This window comes from Entelurus aequoreus, linkage group LG05 (assembly GCF_033978785.1).
Source record: "Entelurus aequoreus isolate RoL-2023_Sb linkage group LG05, RoL_Eaeq_v1.1, whole genome shotgun sequence".
In the NCBI taxonomy this organism is placed as follows: domain Eukaryota; kingdom Metazoa; phylum Chordata; class Actinopteri; order Syngnathiformes; family Syngnathidae; genus Entelurus; species Entelurus aequoreus.
The window spans coordinates 2,729,665-2,747,811 of NC_084735.1; the positions used below are offsets into that span (position 1 = coordinate 2,729,665).

At 37.4% G+C, this 18,147-nt stretch overlaps 2 protein-coding genes across 3 annotated transcripts in view; both read right to left on the reverse strand.

Moving 5' to 3' along the window:
* Nucleotides 1-2,496, reverse strand: part of LOC133650022 (glutamate receptor ionotropic, kainate 1-like) — a 105,085-nt gene extending 102,589 nt beyond the window's left edge. Inside the window, exon 1 of the mRNA XM_062046768.1 lies at nt 2,215-2,496. Within this exon, the coding sequence (XP_061902752.1) occupies nt 2,215-2,296 (82 nt within the window). The 5' untranslated portion in view covers nt 2,297-2,496. The remainder of the gene's footprint in view (nt 1-2,214) is intronic.
* Nucleotides 2,497-8,668: 6,172 nt separating this feature from the next.
* Nucleotides 8,669-18,147, reverse strand: part of LOC133650024 (rho guanine nucleotide exchange factor TIAM1-like) — a 49,151-nt gene continuing 39,672 nt past the window's right edge. For both annotated transcript variants that reach the window (XM_062046771.1, XM_062046772.1), the window contains exons 9-13: nt 16,677-16,732; nt 16,505-16,601; nt 16,111-16,198; nt 11,785-11,957; nt 8,669-10,374 (exon numbers count right to left, since the gene is read on the reverse strand). In XM_062046771.1, the coding sequence (XP_061902755.1) occupies nt 9,854-10,374; nt 11,785-11,957; nt 16,111-16,198; nt 16,505-16,601; nt 16,677-16,732 (935 nt within the window). In that variant the 3' untranslated portion in view covers nt 8,669-9,853. The remainder of the gene's footprint in view (nt 10,375-11,784; nt 11,958-16,110; nt 16,199-16,504; nt 16,602-16,676; nt 16,733-18,147) is intronic.

The following is an 18,147-nucleotide window of genomic DNA, read 5'->3' on the forward strand; positions in this document are numbered from 1 at the left end:
TGATACAATTACTTATTATCAATTGTAAAAAAAAAAAAAAAAAGGTAAATAATTAAACTAGTCATGATAAAACTATAATAAAATCATACAAATCAGTACAAAAATATTTTTACATTTTGTGACAACTTTAAGTCATTTTTTTTATCCTAGAAGTGAGACAATTATGACATAAATCACATCCATCCATTTCCTACCGCTTGTCCCTCTTAATTATAACAACAATTAAAAAATATGTCAATAATTACACAAGCAAAAAAAACTGATACAATTACTTATTATCAATTGTAAAAAAAAAGTAAATAATTAAACTAGTCATGATAAAACTATAATTAAATCATATCAATCAGTACAAAAAATATTTTTACATTTTGTGACGACTGTAAGTCTTTTTTTTTATCCTAGAAGTGAGACAATTATGACATAAATCACATCCATCCATCCATCCATCCATTTCCTACCGCTTGTCCCTCTTAATTATAACAACAATTAAAAAATATGTCAATAATTACACAAGCAAAAAAAATGATACAATTAATTATTATCAATTGTAAAAAAAAATTAAAAAAGGTAAATAATTAAAATAATCATGATAAAACTATAATTAAATCATACAAATCAGTACAAAAAATATTTTTACATTTTGTGACGACTGTAAGTCATTTTTTGTATCCTAGAAGTGAGACAATTATGACATAAATCACATCCATCCATTTCCTACCGCTTGTCCCTCTTAATTATAACAACAATTAAAAAATATGTCAATAATTACACAAGCAAAAAAAAATTATACAATCAATTATTATCAATTGTAAAAAAAAAAAAAAAAAGGTAAATAATTAAAATAGTCATGATAAAACTATAATTAAATCATACAAATCAGTACAAAAAATATTTTTACATTTTGTGACAACTGTAAGTCTTTTTTTTATCCTAGAAGTGAGACAATTATGACATAAATCACATCCATCCATCCATCCATTTCCTACCGCTTGTCCCTCTTAATTATAACAACAATTAAAAAATATGTCAATAATTACACAAGCAAAAAAAAAAGATACAATTACTTATTATCAATTGTAAAAAAAAAAGGAAATAATTAAACTAGTCATGATAAAACTATAATTAAATCATACATATCAGTACAAAAAATATTTTTACATTTTGTGACAACTTTAAGTCTTTTTTTTAATCCTAGAATTGAGACAATTATGACATAAATCACATCCATCCATCCATCCATCCATCCATTTTCTACCGCTTGTCCCTCTGAATTATAACAATTAAAATAATATGTCAATAATTACACAAGCAAAAAAAACTGATACAATTACTTATTATCAATTGTAAAAAAAGGAAATATATAAACTAGTCATGATAAAACTATAATAAAATCATACAAATCAGTAGTATATATATATAAAATATTTTTACATTTTGTGACGACTAAGTAATTTTTTTATCCTAGAAGTGAGACACTTATGACATAAATCACATCCATCCATCCATCCATTTCCTACCGCTTGTCCCTCTTAATTATAACAATTAAAAAATATGTCAATAATTACACGAGCAAAAAAAATGATACAATTAATTATTATCAATTGTAAAAAAAAAAAAGGAAATAATTAAACTAGTCATGATAAAACTATAATGAAATCATACAAATCAGCACAAAAAATATTTGTACATTTTGTGACAACTTTAAGTCTTTTTTTTAATCCTAGAAGTGAGACAATTATGACATAAATCACATCCATCCATTTCCTACCGCTTGTCCCTCTTAATTATAACAATTAAAAAATATGTCAATAATTACACAAGCAAAAAAAACCTGATACAATTACTTATTATCAATTGTAAAAAAAAAGGTAAATAATTAAAATAGTCATGATAAAACTATAATTAAATCATACAAATCAGTACAAAAAATATTTTTACATTTTGTGACGACTGTAAGTCATTTTTTTTATCCTAGAAGTGAGACAATTATGACATAAATCACATAGTAATAATAATAATAATAATAATAATCTATTTTACTGTGATAAAAAATACAAAAAAGTGAGAAAATGGCCGATTGTATTGGAAAAAAAAAGAGACATTAAACAAAGCAAACTAACGTAATAATTCATTTGAAAGATAATTAGCAACAATAATAATAATAATAACTCCTTCGAAAGATAATTATCAACAATTCCAAGAAGTTCCTCTCACCGATCCGAAGAACTTGAGCTGAGCAGATCCACGCGTGGACGAGCAGAACCAGCAGGAGAACCAGGAAGGCTCCGGAGTCCATGTCGGTCCAGTTTTAGTCAGCATGACAGTCCACAGGAACCTCCACGCACCTGCGTCTCCTTTCACGTCAACTTGACGACAGGACACTCTCGCGACCTCCGCCAAGGCTCGGAAATGTCGGCGGTCACGTGACCCCAACTCCCGCAGCCGGCGTAATCTTTGACAAGTCTGGAGAATCCTCCAAGTGGCTCCGAACCGACAACAATCTTCTTCCCCGCTGGGGAGTCGCAATCAATGCGGTGAATCCACTTCCGCTTGCAGCCTTCAAAGTAAAAGACGACCCGGAAAACCACTTAAACGGACTCTATTCGAGTGGAAATGAGGGCGATATTAAAAGACACGTGTACTGAAATGACTTTTTGTCCAATTTAAGTTATTTATGTGTTTATTTTCTCACGTTAGATGTACCTAATGTTGGGGAGAAAGTGTTTTATTTCCACAAAGACGTGAAAAGTTAAAAAGTTAAAGTGGCAATGATTGTCACACACACACTAAGTGTGGCGAAATTATTCTCTGTATTTGTTCACCACTCTTAAACACCCCCTGGGAGGTGAGGGGAGCAGTGAGCAGCAGCGGTGGCCGTGCCCGGGAATCATTTTTTTGGCGATTCAACCCCCAATTCCAAGCCTTGATGCTGAGTGCCAAGCAGGGAGGTAATGGCTCTCGGCCGGGGGTTTGAACTCGCAACCTGCCGGTCTCAGGGCGGACACTCCAACCACTAGCAACCATGTCCACCTTTATACTGAAAGGGTCTCATCCTGTCCTCCTTTGGCCGGCGGCGACGAAGCAAGCAGATGGGCTGGCAGGGATGCTCCTGCAGCTGGATGCAGAAGCGGTCCTGATGAGAGCAGAAATAATCTTCAGGTTGCGGAGCAGATGCCAGATTAACTTCCGGGAGGAGGAGCCTTGTAAAACTGTCCCGCACACACACACACACACACACACACACACACACACACACACACACACACACACACACACACACACACACACACACACACACACACACACACACACACACACACATAGGACATAAATATGTGACGTCATGTGACTTAAGTCTGTTTTTTGGGGGACATTTTGGTAAAAAAAACCGACAATTTTTCACACAAACACACACACACACACACACACATAGGACATAAATATGTGACGTCATGTGACTTAAGTATGTTTTTTGGGGGACATTTTGGTAAAAAAAAAAAAACGACAATTTTTTTTTTTTTAAAGGACAATTTCTGCGTCCTTCTCCAAAGGCGAAGACACTTTTTGCGATACAATAATCAGTAACTTTCTTATCTGGGAGAGAAAAGATCCCGATTGGACCCTGAACGCATCACTCATAATGGTATTTTGTTCTATACAATACGACGCACTGTGTTTTATTGGATTATTCATTCTTTAAATTTTTGCTATAATTTATTTTTCCATTTTGAAATGGGACTACAGGCACAATCTAAATGATCTATTGTAAAACATATATATATATATATATTATATAATTAACCAATTTATTTTATTCTAATTCATATAATTGAACTATTTATTTTATTCTAATTCATATTATATAATTTATTAACTGACAATTAATAAATATGTAACATTTTATAATTATATGGGTTTAATAATATTTCTAATTACCTAATGTATGAAATATTACGGAGCCCCTAAAGGGACATGGGGGGGAAAACATTTTTTATAATTTTTTTTATGTCATTTATTTTTTTAGACATGTATTTCATGCGCACGAGAAACTTTTTATAAAGTTATAAAAATAAAAATAAAAATTATAATTTGTTTTTTTTTTTTTTTTTTTTTTAGACATATATCTCGTGCTCACGAGATATATGTCTAAAAAAAAAAAAAAAAATTATAATTTTTATTTTTATTTTTATAACTTTATAAAAAGTTTCTCGTATGTCTAAAAAAATAAATAAATAAAAAATATGTATATATAAAAAATAAAAATTCCCCCATGTCCCTTTAGGGGTTCCGTCAAATATAATTACACGTAGGAGGAATTTCGTATCATTATTGGAGTCGCCGATACCGATATTGATATCAGCAGGACTCATACTTTTATTTTGTAGTAGTGTGGAATGTTGGAAAAGGTTTGACCAGTGAAATGAGTCAGAGAACAATGGTAGAAATAAAAATAAAAAACACTAAACTAATTATTAACTGTCTGCAATGGACTTATGCTGTCTTTAAGATGAAGTGGAGTGGTCATTGTTTTTTGGTGACACCAAATGGTCACAATAATTGGGCTCAGGATATATATATATATATATATATATATATATATATATATATATATATATATATATATATATATATATATATATATATATATATATATATATATATATACACGTTTGTTACTGGATGGAGACTTTGTATGTGTCAGTAATATGCAACTATAATTATTTGATACTTGTTTGTATTGACAAATGTGCTATTTTAGACCGTTATGTTGTTTAATTATTACACGTCTAGCTTGTGTGCTTAGCTGTTGTGTAGCTGCGGACTTGACTAAACTAGGAGACAAAGTTTGTGTGCTAATTGGAGGACATTTAGATACTTTTTAAAAAATTATTATTGAAGAAAACAGCTCACAATGCAGTAAGTAAGTTGAACCATGCGGACACGTTTGTTACTGGATGGAGACTTTGTATGTGTAATATGCAATTAACTATTTGATACTTGTTTGTATTGACAAATGTGCTGTTTTAGACTGTGTTATATTAAAAAAAAGCTCACAATGCAGTAAGTTGAACGATGCGGACACGTTTGTTACTGGATGGAGACTTTGTATGTGTAAGTAATATGCAACTATAATTATTTGACACTTGTTTGTATTGACAAATGTACTGTTTTAGACCATTATGTTGTTTATTTATTACATGTCTATCTTGTGCTTAGCTGTTGTGTAGCTGCAGACTTGACTAAACTAGAAGACAAAGTTTGTGTCCTAATTGGAGGACATTAGATACTTTTTTTAATTGTTTTTTTAATTAAAAAAACAGCTCACGATGCAGTAAGTTGAACGATGCGGACACGTTTGTTACTGGACAGAGACTTTGTATGTGTCAGTAACATGCAACTATAATTACTTGATACTTGTTTGTATTGACAAATGTGCTGTTTTAGACTGTGTTATGTTAAAAAAAAGCTCACAATGCAGTAAGTTGAACGATGCGGACACGTTTGTTACTGGGCGGAGACTTTGTATGTGTCAATAATAATAATATGCAACTATAATTATTTGATACTTGTTTGTATTGACAAATGTGCTGTTTTAGACCATAATGGTGTTGATTACACGTGACGTCACACGCAAGTGTTGTGTGACGTCATATGAGTCAATATTTTGCATAAATAATTGCAAACACTTCAATAATGAGCATTTTGAGTCAAATGTAGAAAGTTTATTATTTGCCATACAAATGATAATCCACGTAGCGTGTACCAACACGGTCGTCAAAGAAGTACAAAGAGGGAGGGGCTTGAGGGGGGGACAAGTGATTGTGCCTCACAGTCTAAAAAGTCTTTAAAAACCACTTTCTTGTCCTCCATGACAGTCTTTGTTCGTAAGTGCAGGTTGTGACAGTGAAACAGCACCCTCTGGTGGATGAGCGCGGGAACTGCAATGAAGATGACTTGAGATGACGACACGGGTAGAGGTTGGTCCTTTGGAGATGACGTCACGAGCAGGAAGTCTTTCAGGTAAGTTCGTATTGGGGTTTTTTTTTCAAGGAAGATGAGCTTATTAATTATTATAATTAACGAAGGAACATTCGTTGGCATGACAAATGGGTTAAAAGTGGCATAAACATCAAAAAAGTCGCTTCTTTTAAAAGGATGAAAAAAAAGCTGAAAGTCACAAAAATAGTCAGTGGAGAAGTTTAGACTTCAGGGACATAAAAAGTCTTTTTGTGGACAACATTTCATGTTTTGCTGGATTCTACACCTTTTTAATCAGCTAACACTGGCAACAGTCGGGTATGACACAAAAAGACTGATTTATAAATAAGTCATTTAGTCATCTGATATTTAGTCCAAACAAGACATTTAGAGTTTTTAAAATGACTGATTTTAAAAAGGACGTGTAGTTTTTTTTAATGACATTCCGTCGGGTATGATTTAAAAAACAAAATACACATTTAGTTAAAAAAAAAAAAAAATTTTTAAATAGTCAGATTTTTTTAAATGTCCGTCGAGTACGATTTTAAAAAGAAAATATTTAGTTGGGAATTATTTTGATTTGCAAATGGCATGAGTCGGGCATGATATAAAAAAGAAAAAAGAAAAATGTTTGGTCAGATTTTTTTTTAAATGACAGTTTAGTACGAATTTTAAATATTTAGTTGGGTATGATTTTTTTCAAATGGAATTTAGTTGAGTATACATTTTTAAAATGACATGATACATAAACATTTTTTTTTTAAATTGACAGTCGAGTAAGATTTGAAGAAGATTTAGTTGGGTATGACTTTTTTCATAATGGCATTAGATCGGAATTTTTTTTAATTTTTTTTTTAATAGTGTGATTTAGAAAATAAATTCAGTCAGATTTTTTTTAAATGTCAGTTAAGTACAATTTTCAGAAGAAAATATTTAGTTGGGTATGATTTTTTTCAAATGGCATTTAGTCTAATTATTTTTTTTTTTAAATAGCATTATGATCAAAGAAAGACATTTGGTCAGATTTTTTTAAATGTCGTTTTTAAAAGAACATATTTGGTTGGGTATGATTTTTTTCTATTGGCATTTAGTCAGGTAAGATACAAATACCTTTAGTCGAGTATTTTTTTTAAATGGCATTTTAGTCAGGTATGATCTAAGAAAAAGACATTTGGTCAATTTTTTTATAATGACAGTTGAGTACGATTTTAAAAATATTTAGTTGGGTATGATTTTTTTCAAATGGTATTTAGTCAGGCAAGATACAAATACCTTTAGTCAAATATATATATATTTTTAATGGCATTTTAGTCGGGTATGAGCTAACAAAAAGACATTTGGTCAGATTTTTTTAAATGACAGTTGAGTACGATTTTAAAAGATTTAGTTGGGTATGATTTTTTTTCAAATGGAATTTAGTTGAGTATATTTTATTTTTTAAATGGTATGATTTAGAAAATACATTCAGTCAGATTTGTTTTAAATGTCAGTTAAGTATGATTTTAAAAAGATTTAGTTGGGTATGATTTTTTTCCAAATGGAATTTAGTTGAGTACACATTTTTTTATAATAACATTTAGTTGGGTATGATTTTTCCCAAATGTAATTTAATTGAGTATACATTTTTTTTTAAATTACATTTAGTCGGGTATGAAATATAAATAAATACATTTAGTCAGAGTAAAGTGACGGTGGAGTAAGATTTTAAAAATAAAATATTTAGTTGGGTATGATTTTTTCCCCAAAACATTTAGTCGGGTATGATTTTTCAAAATAACATTTGGTCGGTAGTTTAAAAAAAAAGAAGACATTTAGTCCAGTATAATAAAAAAATAAATTTTAAAAAAGACATTTAGTCGGGTATGATTCCTTAAAATAACATTTGGTCGAGTAGTTAAAAGTATAATTAAAAAAAAAAAAAAGACATTTAGTTGAGTATGATTCTTTAAAATAACATTTGGTCGGGTATGTTATATAAAAGACATTTCGTTGAGTGTAATTTAAAAAAAATACATTTAGTTGTGTATTATTTTTTCCAAGACATTTAGTCGGGTATGATTCTTCAAAATAACATTTGGTCGAGTAATTAAAAAAAAAAAAAAAAAGACATTTAGTCCAGTATATTAAAAAAAATGTAAAACATTTTTTAGTCAGGTATGATTCTTTAAAATAACATTTGGTCGGGTATGATATATAAAAGACATTTTGTTGAGTGTAATTTAAAAAAAAGACATTTAGTCGGGCATGATTCTTGAAAATGACATTTGATTTGAAAAAATACATTTAGTCGGGTATGATTTTTCAAAATAACATTTGGTGGAGTAGTTTAAAAAAAAAGACATTTAGTCCAGTATAATAATTTTTTTTAAAAAAAGACATTTAGTCGGGTATGATTTTTCAAAATAACATTTGATCGAGCAGTTAAAAACAAAAAAAGACATTTAGTCTAGTATAATAAACATTTTTAAAAAAAGACATTTACTTGGGCATGATTCTTTAAAATAACATTTGGTCGGGTATGGTATATAGAATACATTTTGTTGAGTGTCATTTTTAAAAAATACATTTAGTTGGGTATGATTTTTTCCAAGACATTTAGTCGAGTATGATTTTTCAAAATAACATTTGGTTGAGTAGTTTAAAAAAAAAAAAATTTAGTCCAGTGTAATAAAAAAAAAAAAAAAAAAAAAAAAAAAGACATTTAGTCGGGTATGATTTTTCAAAATAACATTTGGTCGAGCAGTTAAAAACAAAAAAAGACATTTAGTCTAGTATAATACTTTTTTTTTTAAAAAGACATTTACTTGGGTATGATTCTTTAAAATAACATTTGGTCGGGTATGATGTATTGAAATTTCGTTGAGTGTAATTTTTTAAAAATACATTTAGTTGGGAATGATTTTTTCCAAGACATTTAGTCCAGTATGATTTTTCAAAATAACATTTGGTCGAGTAGTTTAAAAAAAAAAAAAAAAAGACATTTGGTCCAGTATAATAATAAAAAAAAAAAAATAATAAAAAAAATAAAATAAAAATTTCAGTCAGGTATGATTCTTTAAAATAACATTTGGTCGGGTATAGTATATAAAAGACATTTTGTTGAGTGTAATTAAAAAAAAAGACATTTAGTCGGGTATGATTCTTGAAAATGACATTTGATTTGAAAAAAGACATTTAGTCGGGTATGATTCTTGAAAATGACATTTGATTTGAAAAAAGACATTTAGTCGGGTATGATATTCTTTAAAATGACAATGATTTGAAAAAAGACATTTAGTCGGGTATGATTCTTGAAAATGACATTTGATTTGAAAAAAGACATTTAGTCGGGTATGATTCTTGAAAATGACATTTGATTTGAAAAAAGACATTTAGTCGGGTATGATTCTTGAAAATGACATTTGATTTGAAAAAAAGACATTTAGTCGGGTATGATATTCTTTAAAATGACAATGATTTGAAAAAAGACATTTGTCGGGTATGATATTCTTGAAAATGATTTGAAAAAAGGCATTTAGTCGGGAATGATTGACAAAAAAAACAGACGTGACGTTCCTAATATTTTGGCCATGACATCACTTCTTTACGGCGCCGCGACTCCCAACAAACAAAAAAAGGTCGAAGCGATCCCGACGATGAACTTTGACCTCAGACCTTTGACCCCCGCGCGCCATGTCGCACGAGTCCGAATGAACGGGGTGAACTTGAACGCATCACCGTGGTCCTCACGGAGGGACAGAGTGGAGCCTCGCAGGTGTACCTAATCAACTGGCCAGTGTGTGCTGTACGCGACACACACACACACACACACACACACACACACACAGACACACACACACACACACACACACACACACACAGAGAGACACACACGTCAGAAGATGTCGTCCCTGCGCACCCACACCACGGCGTGCTGGTCCTGGTTGGCGACGCCCTCGGCCGCACAAGCTTTGAGTGGCGCCACCTTCAGGGTGGGCGTGGCGCAGCGAGCCAGTCGCTCGGGGGCGTCGTCCTGCGTGACCCCGCCTCCCGTCTGCCCTTGTCCGTTGGGGTCCCGGCTCCGCCCCTCCCCGCCGTCTATCTCCATGGCGTCCAGACGCAGGTGCAGGTCCTGAGGTCGGAGCGCCGCCGCCCTGACGGACTTGCAGTAGTCGTCGTCGTCACTGAGGATGTCCGTCTCCTTCACCGTGATGGCGCCGTGCTGCTGGTGGTCAAACTGCTCCTCCACCCAGCGGTCCGTGTCGTTGGCGTGCGCAGGTGCATGCTGGGAAGTCTGGTGGGCGGAGTCACAGTCGGCGGCGGCGTTGTTGTTGCCGTGGAAGGCCAGGTCCGTGTCGATGGTGAGGCGCTTGCGGACCAACTTCCTGCGGGGCAACGTGCGCGAAGGAGCGGACGCTGCGGGGAAGCCACACCTGCGTCAATGGAAGGTTCTGGCAGGCTTCGCTGCACGTCTTCAAATAGATCTCTGTCTCCTTTCTGCAGTGAGTGTGCTAACCTAGCATGATGCTAAAATGCAATGTTAGCATGTAGCTATGCTAATGTTGCTAACCTAGCATGATGCTAAAATGCAATGTTAGCATGTAGCCATGTTATTGTTGCTAACCTAGCATGATGCTAAAATGTAATGTTAGCATGTAGTTTTGCTAATGTTGCTAACCTAGCATGATGCTAAAATGTAATATTAGCATGTTGCTAACCTAGCATGATGCTAAAATGTAATGTAAGCATGTAGCTATGCTAATGTTGCTAACCTAGCATGATGCTAAAATGCAATGTTAGCATGTAGCCATGTTATTGTTGCTAACCTAGCATGATGCTAAAATGCAATGTTAGCATGTAGCTATGCTAATGTTGCTAACCTAGCATGATGCTAAAATGCAATGTTAGCATGTAGCTATGCTAATGTTGCTAACCTAGCATGATGCTAAAATGCAATGTTAGCATGTAGCCATGTTATTGTTGCTAACCTAGCATGATGCTAAAATGCAATGTTAGCATGTAGCTATGCTAATGTTGCTAACCTAGCATGATGCTAAAATGCAATGTTAGCATGTACCTATGCTAATGTTGCTAACCTAGCATGATGCTAAAATGCAATGTTAGCATGTAGCCATGTTATTGTTGCTAACCTAGCATGATGCTAAAATGTAATGTAAGCATGTAGTTATGCTAATTTTGCTAACCTAGCATGATGCTAAAATGCAATGTAAGCATGTAGCTGTGCTAATGTTGCTAACCTAACATGATGCTAAAATGTAATGTAAGCATGTAGCTATGCTAATGTTGCTAACCTAGCATGATGCTAAAATGTAATGTTCGCATGTAGTTTTGCTAATGTTGCTAACCTAGCATGATGCTAAAATGTAATGTAAGCATGTAGCTATGCTAATGTTGCTAACCTAGCATGATGCTAAAATGTAATATTAGCATGTTGCTAAACTAGCATGATGCTTAAATGTAATGTAAGCATGTAGCTATGCTAATGTTGCTAACCTAGCATGACGTTAAAATGCAATGTTAGCATGTAGCTATGCTAATGTTGCTAACCTAGCATGATGCTAAAATGCAATGTTAGCATGTAGCTATGCTTATGTTGCTAACCTAGCATGATGCTAAAATGTAATGTAAGCATGTAGCTATGCTAATGTTGCTAACCTAGCATGATGCTAAAATGCAATCTTAGCATGTAGCCATGTTATTGTTGCTAACCTAGCATGATGCTAAAATGTTATGTTAGCATGTAGCTATGTAATGTTGCTAACCTAGCATGATGTTCAAATGTCATGTTAGCATGTGTGTGGTCACCTGCTCTGTTAATGGCGGGCCGAGACCCCTTCAGGGCGCAGAGCCTCTTGCCCCCAAAGGGGACGTACTGCTGGCTGAGAGGCAGAGACTGGCTCTTCAGGAGCTGCCGGCGTTGTTTCTCCCTCAGGACGCAGTGGACCGCCTTCAGCAGCTCCTTCTTGCTCTCTGGGGAACTGGCGGGAAGACACGAGATGCTAAATTATGTTATGACTTCCCTCTCCCCAGCCAGCTCCTCCCAGGGGAACCCGAGGCGTTCCCAGGCCAGCCGGGAGACATAGTCTTCCCAACGTGTCCTGGGTCTTCCCCGTGGCCTCCTACCGGTCGGACGTGCCCTAAACACCTCCCGGGTGGCATCCTGACCAGATGCTCGAACCACCTCATCTGGCTCCTCTCCATGTGGAGGAGCAGCGGCTTTACTTTGAGCTCCTCCCGGATGGCAGAGCTTCTCACCCTATCTCTAAGGGAGAGACCCTCCACCCGGCGGAGGAAACTCATTTGGGCCGCTTGTACCCGTGATATTGTTCTTTCGGTCATAACCCAAAGCTCATGACCATAGGTGAGGATGGGAACGTAGATCGACCGGTAAATTGAGAGCTTTGCCTTCCGGCTCAGCTCCTTCTTCACCACAACGGATCAATACAGCGTCCGCATTACTGAAGACGCCGCACCGATCCATCTGTCCATCTCACCATCCACTCTTCCCTCACTTGTGAACAAGACTCCGAGGTACTTGAACTCCTCCACTTGGGGCAAGATCTCCTCCCCAACCCGGAGATGGCACTCCACCCTTTCCCGGGCGAGAACCATGGACTCGGACTTGGAGGTGCTGATTCCCATCCCAGTCGCTTCACACTCGGCTGCGAACCGATCCAGTGAGAGCTGAAGATCCTGGCCGGTTGAAGCCATCAGGACCACATCATTTGCAAAAAGCAGAGACCTAATCCTGCAGCCACCAAACCAGATCCCCTCAACGCCTTGACTGTGCCTAGGAATTCTGTCCATAAAGGTTATGAACAGAATGGGTGACAAAGGGCAGCCTTGGCGGAGTCCAACCCTCACTGGAAACTGGTCAGACTTACTGCCGGCAATGCGGACCAAGCTCTGACACTGATCATACAGGGAGCGAACCGCCACAATCAGACAGTCCGATACCCCATACTCCCTGAGCACTCCCCACAGGACTTCCCGGGATACACGGTCGAATGCCTTCTCCTTCTCCAAGTCCACAAAGCACATGTAGACTGGTTGGGCAAACTCCCATGCACCCTCAAAGACCCTGCCGAGAGTATAGAGCTGGTCTACCGTTCCACGACCAGGACGAAAACCACACTGTTCCTCCTCAATCCGAGGTTCGACTATCCGGCGTAGCCTCCTCTCCAGTACACCTGAATAGACCTTACCGGGAAGGCTGACGAGTGTGATCCCATGTTAGTTGGAACACACCCTCCGGTTCCCCTTCTTAAAGAGAGGAACCACCACCCCGGTCTGCCACTCCAGAGGTACTGCCCCCGATGTCCACGCGATGTTGCAGAGTCTTGTCAACCAAGACAGCCCCACAGCATCCAGAGCCTTAAGGAACTCCGGGCGGATCTCATCCACCGCCGGGGCCTTGCCACCGAGGAGCTTTTTAACTACCTCGGCACCTTCAGCCCCAGAAATAGGAGAGCCTATCACAGATTCCCCAGGCACTACTTCCTCATAGGAAGACGTGTTGGTGGGATTGAGGAGGTCTTCGAAGTATTCCCTCCACCGGTCCACAACAGCCGCACCATACACGGTGTTGGCAGTGCACTGCTTCCCCCCTGAGGCGGCGGATGGTGGTCCAGAATGGCTTCGAAGCCGTCCGGAAGTCGTTTTTCATGGCTTCCCCGAACTCCTCCCATGTCCGAGTTTTTGGCTCCGCGACCGCTGAAGCCGCACACCGCTTGGCCTGTCGGTACCTGTCCTCCGCCTTTGGAGTCCCATGAGCCAAAAGAACCCGATAGGACTCCTTCTTCAGCTTGACGGCATCCCTCACCGCCGGTGTCCACCAGCGGGTTCTAGGATTACCGCCACGACAGGCACCAACCACCTTGCGGCCACAGCTCCAATCAGCCGCCTCGACAATAGAGGTGCGGAACATGGTCCAGTCGGACTCAATATCCAGCACCTCCCTCGAGACATGTTCAAAGTTCTTCCGGAGGCGGGAATTGAAACTCTCTCTGACAGGAGACTCTGCCAGACGTTCCCAGCAGACCCTCACCGTGTGTTGGGCCTGCCAGGTCTGTCCGGCATCCTCCCCCACCTTCGCAGCCAACTCACCACCAGGTGGTGATCGGTAGAAAGCTCCGCCCCTCTCTTCACCCGAGTGTCCAAAACATAGCTAGACTACTAATCCACTTTAAAATAACATAGCTACACTAAGCTACGTTAACATAAGCTAGCTACACTAAGCTACGTTAAGACAGCTACACTAAGCTACGTTAACATAAGCTAGCTACACTAAGCTATGTTAAGATAGCTACACTAAGCTACGTTAAGATAAGCTAGCTACACTGAGCTACGTTTAGATAAGATAGCTACACTGAGCTATGTTTAGATAGGTTAGCTACACTAAACTACGTTAACATAAAATAGCTACACTAATCTACGCTGAAATAGCTACACTAATCTACGTTAAGATAAGATAGCTACACTAATCTGCTTCAAGATAAAGTAGTTACGCTAATCTACTTTAAGATACGATAGCTACACTACGCTACGTTAAGATAAGCTAGCTACACTAAGCTATGTTACGATAGCTCGACAGAGTTACATTTACTAAGATAGCTAGACTGAGCTACGTTTGGATAAGCTAGCCACACTGAGCTACGTTATTAAGATAGCTAGATTTATCTATGTTTAGATATGCTAGCTACACTAATCTACTTCAAGTTAAACTTTTTACGCTAATCTACGTTAAGATAAGCTAGCTACACTAAACTACGTTACGATAGCTAGACAGAGCTACATTTAGCTAAACGAGCTAGACTGAGCTACGTTTATATAAGCTAGCTACACTGAGCTACGTTTATATAAGATAGCTACACTAAATTACGCTTATATAAGCTAGCTACACTAAGCTACATTATGTTAAGCTAGCTACACTAAGCTACATTAAGTTAAGCTAGCTACACTAAGCTACGTTAAGATAACATAGCTACACTAATCTTACTTCAAGATAAACTAGTTATGCTAATCTACTTTAAGATACGTAAGCTACACTAAGCTACGTTACGATAGCTAGACAGAGCTACATTTAGCTAAACTAGCTAGACAGAGCTACGTTTATATAAGATAGCTACACTAAGCTACGTTAACATAAGCTCGCTACACTATGCTACGTTAAGCTATGCTACGTTAATCAATGCTACATTAACTAAACTGGTAAATAAGAAACAGTAGACTAAGCTGAGCTAAGTTTCACTTGACCGCGCTACATTAAACTAAATTAAGCTAGGCTACATTACACTAAACTGGTTAAATTAAGCGCCTTTAAGTATGCTATACTAACACTAATGTAAGCTATGCTAGTTTAAGCTATGCTACATTACACTAAACTGGTCAAATAAGCGCCGCGAGCTAGACTGAGCTACGTTTATATAAGCTAGCTACACTGAGCTACGTTTATATAAGCTAGCTACACTGAGCTACGTTTATATAAGATAGCTACACTAAATTACGCTTATATAAGCTAGCTACACTAAGCTACATTATGTTAAGCTAGCTACACTAAGTTACATTAAGTTAAGCTAGCTACACTAAGCTACGTTAAGATAACATAGCTACACTAATCTTACTTCACGATAAACTAGTTATGCTAATCTACTTTAAGATATGATAGCTACACTAAGCTACGTTACGATAGCTAGACAGAGCTACATTTAGCTAAACTAGCTAGACAGAGCTACGTTTATATAAGCTAGCTACACTAAGCTACGTTAACATAAGCTCGCTACACTATGCTACGTTAATCAATGCTAAGTTAATCAATGCTACATTAACTAAACTGGTAAATAAGAAACAGTAGACTAAGCTGAGCTAAGTTTCACTTGACCGCGCTACATTAAACTAAATTAAGCTAGGCTACATTACACTAAACTGGTTAAATTAAGCGCCTTTAAGTATGCTATACTAACACTAATGTAAGCTATGCTAGTTTAAGCTATGCTACATTACACTAAACTGGTCAAATAAGCGCCGCTAAGTATGCTATGCTAACAAGCGCCGCTAAGTATGCTATGCTAACAAGCGCCACTAAGTATGCTATGCTAACAATAATGTAAAAAAGACAAATGAAGTAGACACCTGCAGCACAACTGGAAAGCTCGTTCAGGTCTTCCCTCGGATTCTGACCTGGTGTGCAGGATCTCACACACGGACGAGTCTTCGGAGTCTGCAACGTAGCGACAAACGAGAAAACAAACATGGGCCGCCATTTACTTCTTTGCTAATTGTTGCAACGTTCCGAGGAGAAACATTTCGGAGATTCCTTGACATACATCAACTGTTACCGTGCTAATGTTAGCATGCTATCATGCTAGCATTATAACTTTGTTTTTATAACTTAAGTGCATTACAAATGCTAGCTGTTAAACCGCTTTATTGCTATCATGCTAACATTAGCGTGCACATTTTACACATGCTAACTGTTAGCATGCTAATGTTAGCATGTAAGGCAGGGTGTCGTCAGTCGACATACTCGCTAAGGCGCGGACTTGCAGGGAGTCGGTGGCGATCATGTGGCGGAAGCGGATGGGATCCTTGTCGTCGCTCACCGACGCTCGGTGAGATCCACCCTGAGGCGGAGAGGATGAGGAGAATTAGCGACGTGCAGTACACGGACACGCCAGCAGGGCGCCCACGCTACTCACTCTCTTGCGGTGCTTGGAGGAGTCTTTGTACACCAACACCAGCGCTGCTTTGAAGACTGCGGGAGAAAAGGCAAGAAAGCTGAGGTGATACTTGCTCATAACATCCATACGGTATCGATACGATACCAAACCAGCTTTTATTTGGTCATGCGGGACGTTGGGAAATGTTTCGTCAAGTCAAATGAGTCAAACAGAAAAGGTGCAACGTAATAAAATTTATTTTTAGCATGATAATCGTTAGCATGCTAACAGTTAGCACGCTAACAGTTAGCATATTGACCATACCAAGTTAGGACTTAGGTAAAATTGGTTAAAAAAAAGTTAGCATGCTAGAAGGTAGCATGATAGCATTCCAACAGTTAGCATATGTAACCTACCAAGTTAGGACTGAGGTGTACGGCGGCAAAATTGGTAAAAAAAAAAGTTAGCATGCTAGAGGTAGCATGATAGCACGCTAAGTTAAGACTGAGGTGTTCCGCGGCAAAATTGGTTAAAAAAGTTAGCATGGTAGAAGGTAGCATGATAGCATGCCAACAGTTAACATGTGTAACGTACCAAGTTAGGACTGAGGTGTACGGCGGTAAACTTGATTTAAAAAGTTAGCATTTTAGAAGTAGCATGATAGCACGCCAACAGTTAGCATATGTAACGTACCAAGGTGTTCCGCGGCAAAATTGGTTTAAAAAGTTAGCATGTTAAAGGTAGCATGATAGCATGCCAAGTTAGGACTGAGGTGTTACGCGGAAAAATTGGTTTAAAAAGTTAGCACGGTAGCATGCCAACAGTTAGCATATGTAACATACCAAGTTAGGACTGAGGTGTTCCACGGCAAAATTGGTTAAAAAAGTTAGCATGCTAAAGGTAGCATGATAGCATTCCAACAGTTAGCATATGTAACGTACCAAGTTAGGACTGAGGTGTACGGCGGCAAAATTGGTTAAAAAAAAGATAGCATGCTAAAGGTAGCATGATAGCATGCCAAGTTAGGACTGAGGTGTACGGTGGCCAAATTGGTTGAAAAAGTTAGCATGTTAGAAGTAGCATGATAGCATGCCAACAGTTAGCATATGTAACATATCAAGTTAGGACTGAGGTGTACGTATTGGTTGAAAAAGTTGGTAAAAAAAAAGTTAGCATGCTGGAGGTAGCATGATAGATAGCACACTAAGTTAAGACGGTGGTGTTCCGCGGCAAAATTGGTTTAAAAAGTTAGCATGCCAGAGGTAGCATGATAGCATTCCAACAGTTAGCATATGTAACATACCAAGTTAGGACTGAGGTGGCCAAATTGGTTGAAAAAGTTAGCATGTTAGAAGTAGCATGATAGCATGCCAATAGTTAGCATATGTAACATATCAAGTTAGGACTGAGGTGGCCAAATTGGTTGAAAAAGTTAGCATGCTAGAAGTAGCATGATAGCATGCCAATAGTTAGCATATGTAACATATCAAGTTAGGACTGAGGTGTACGT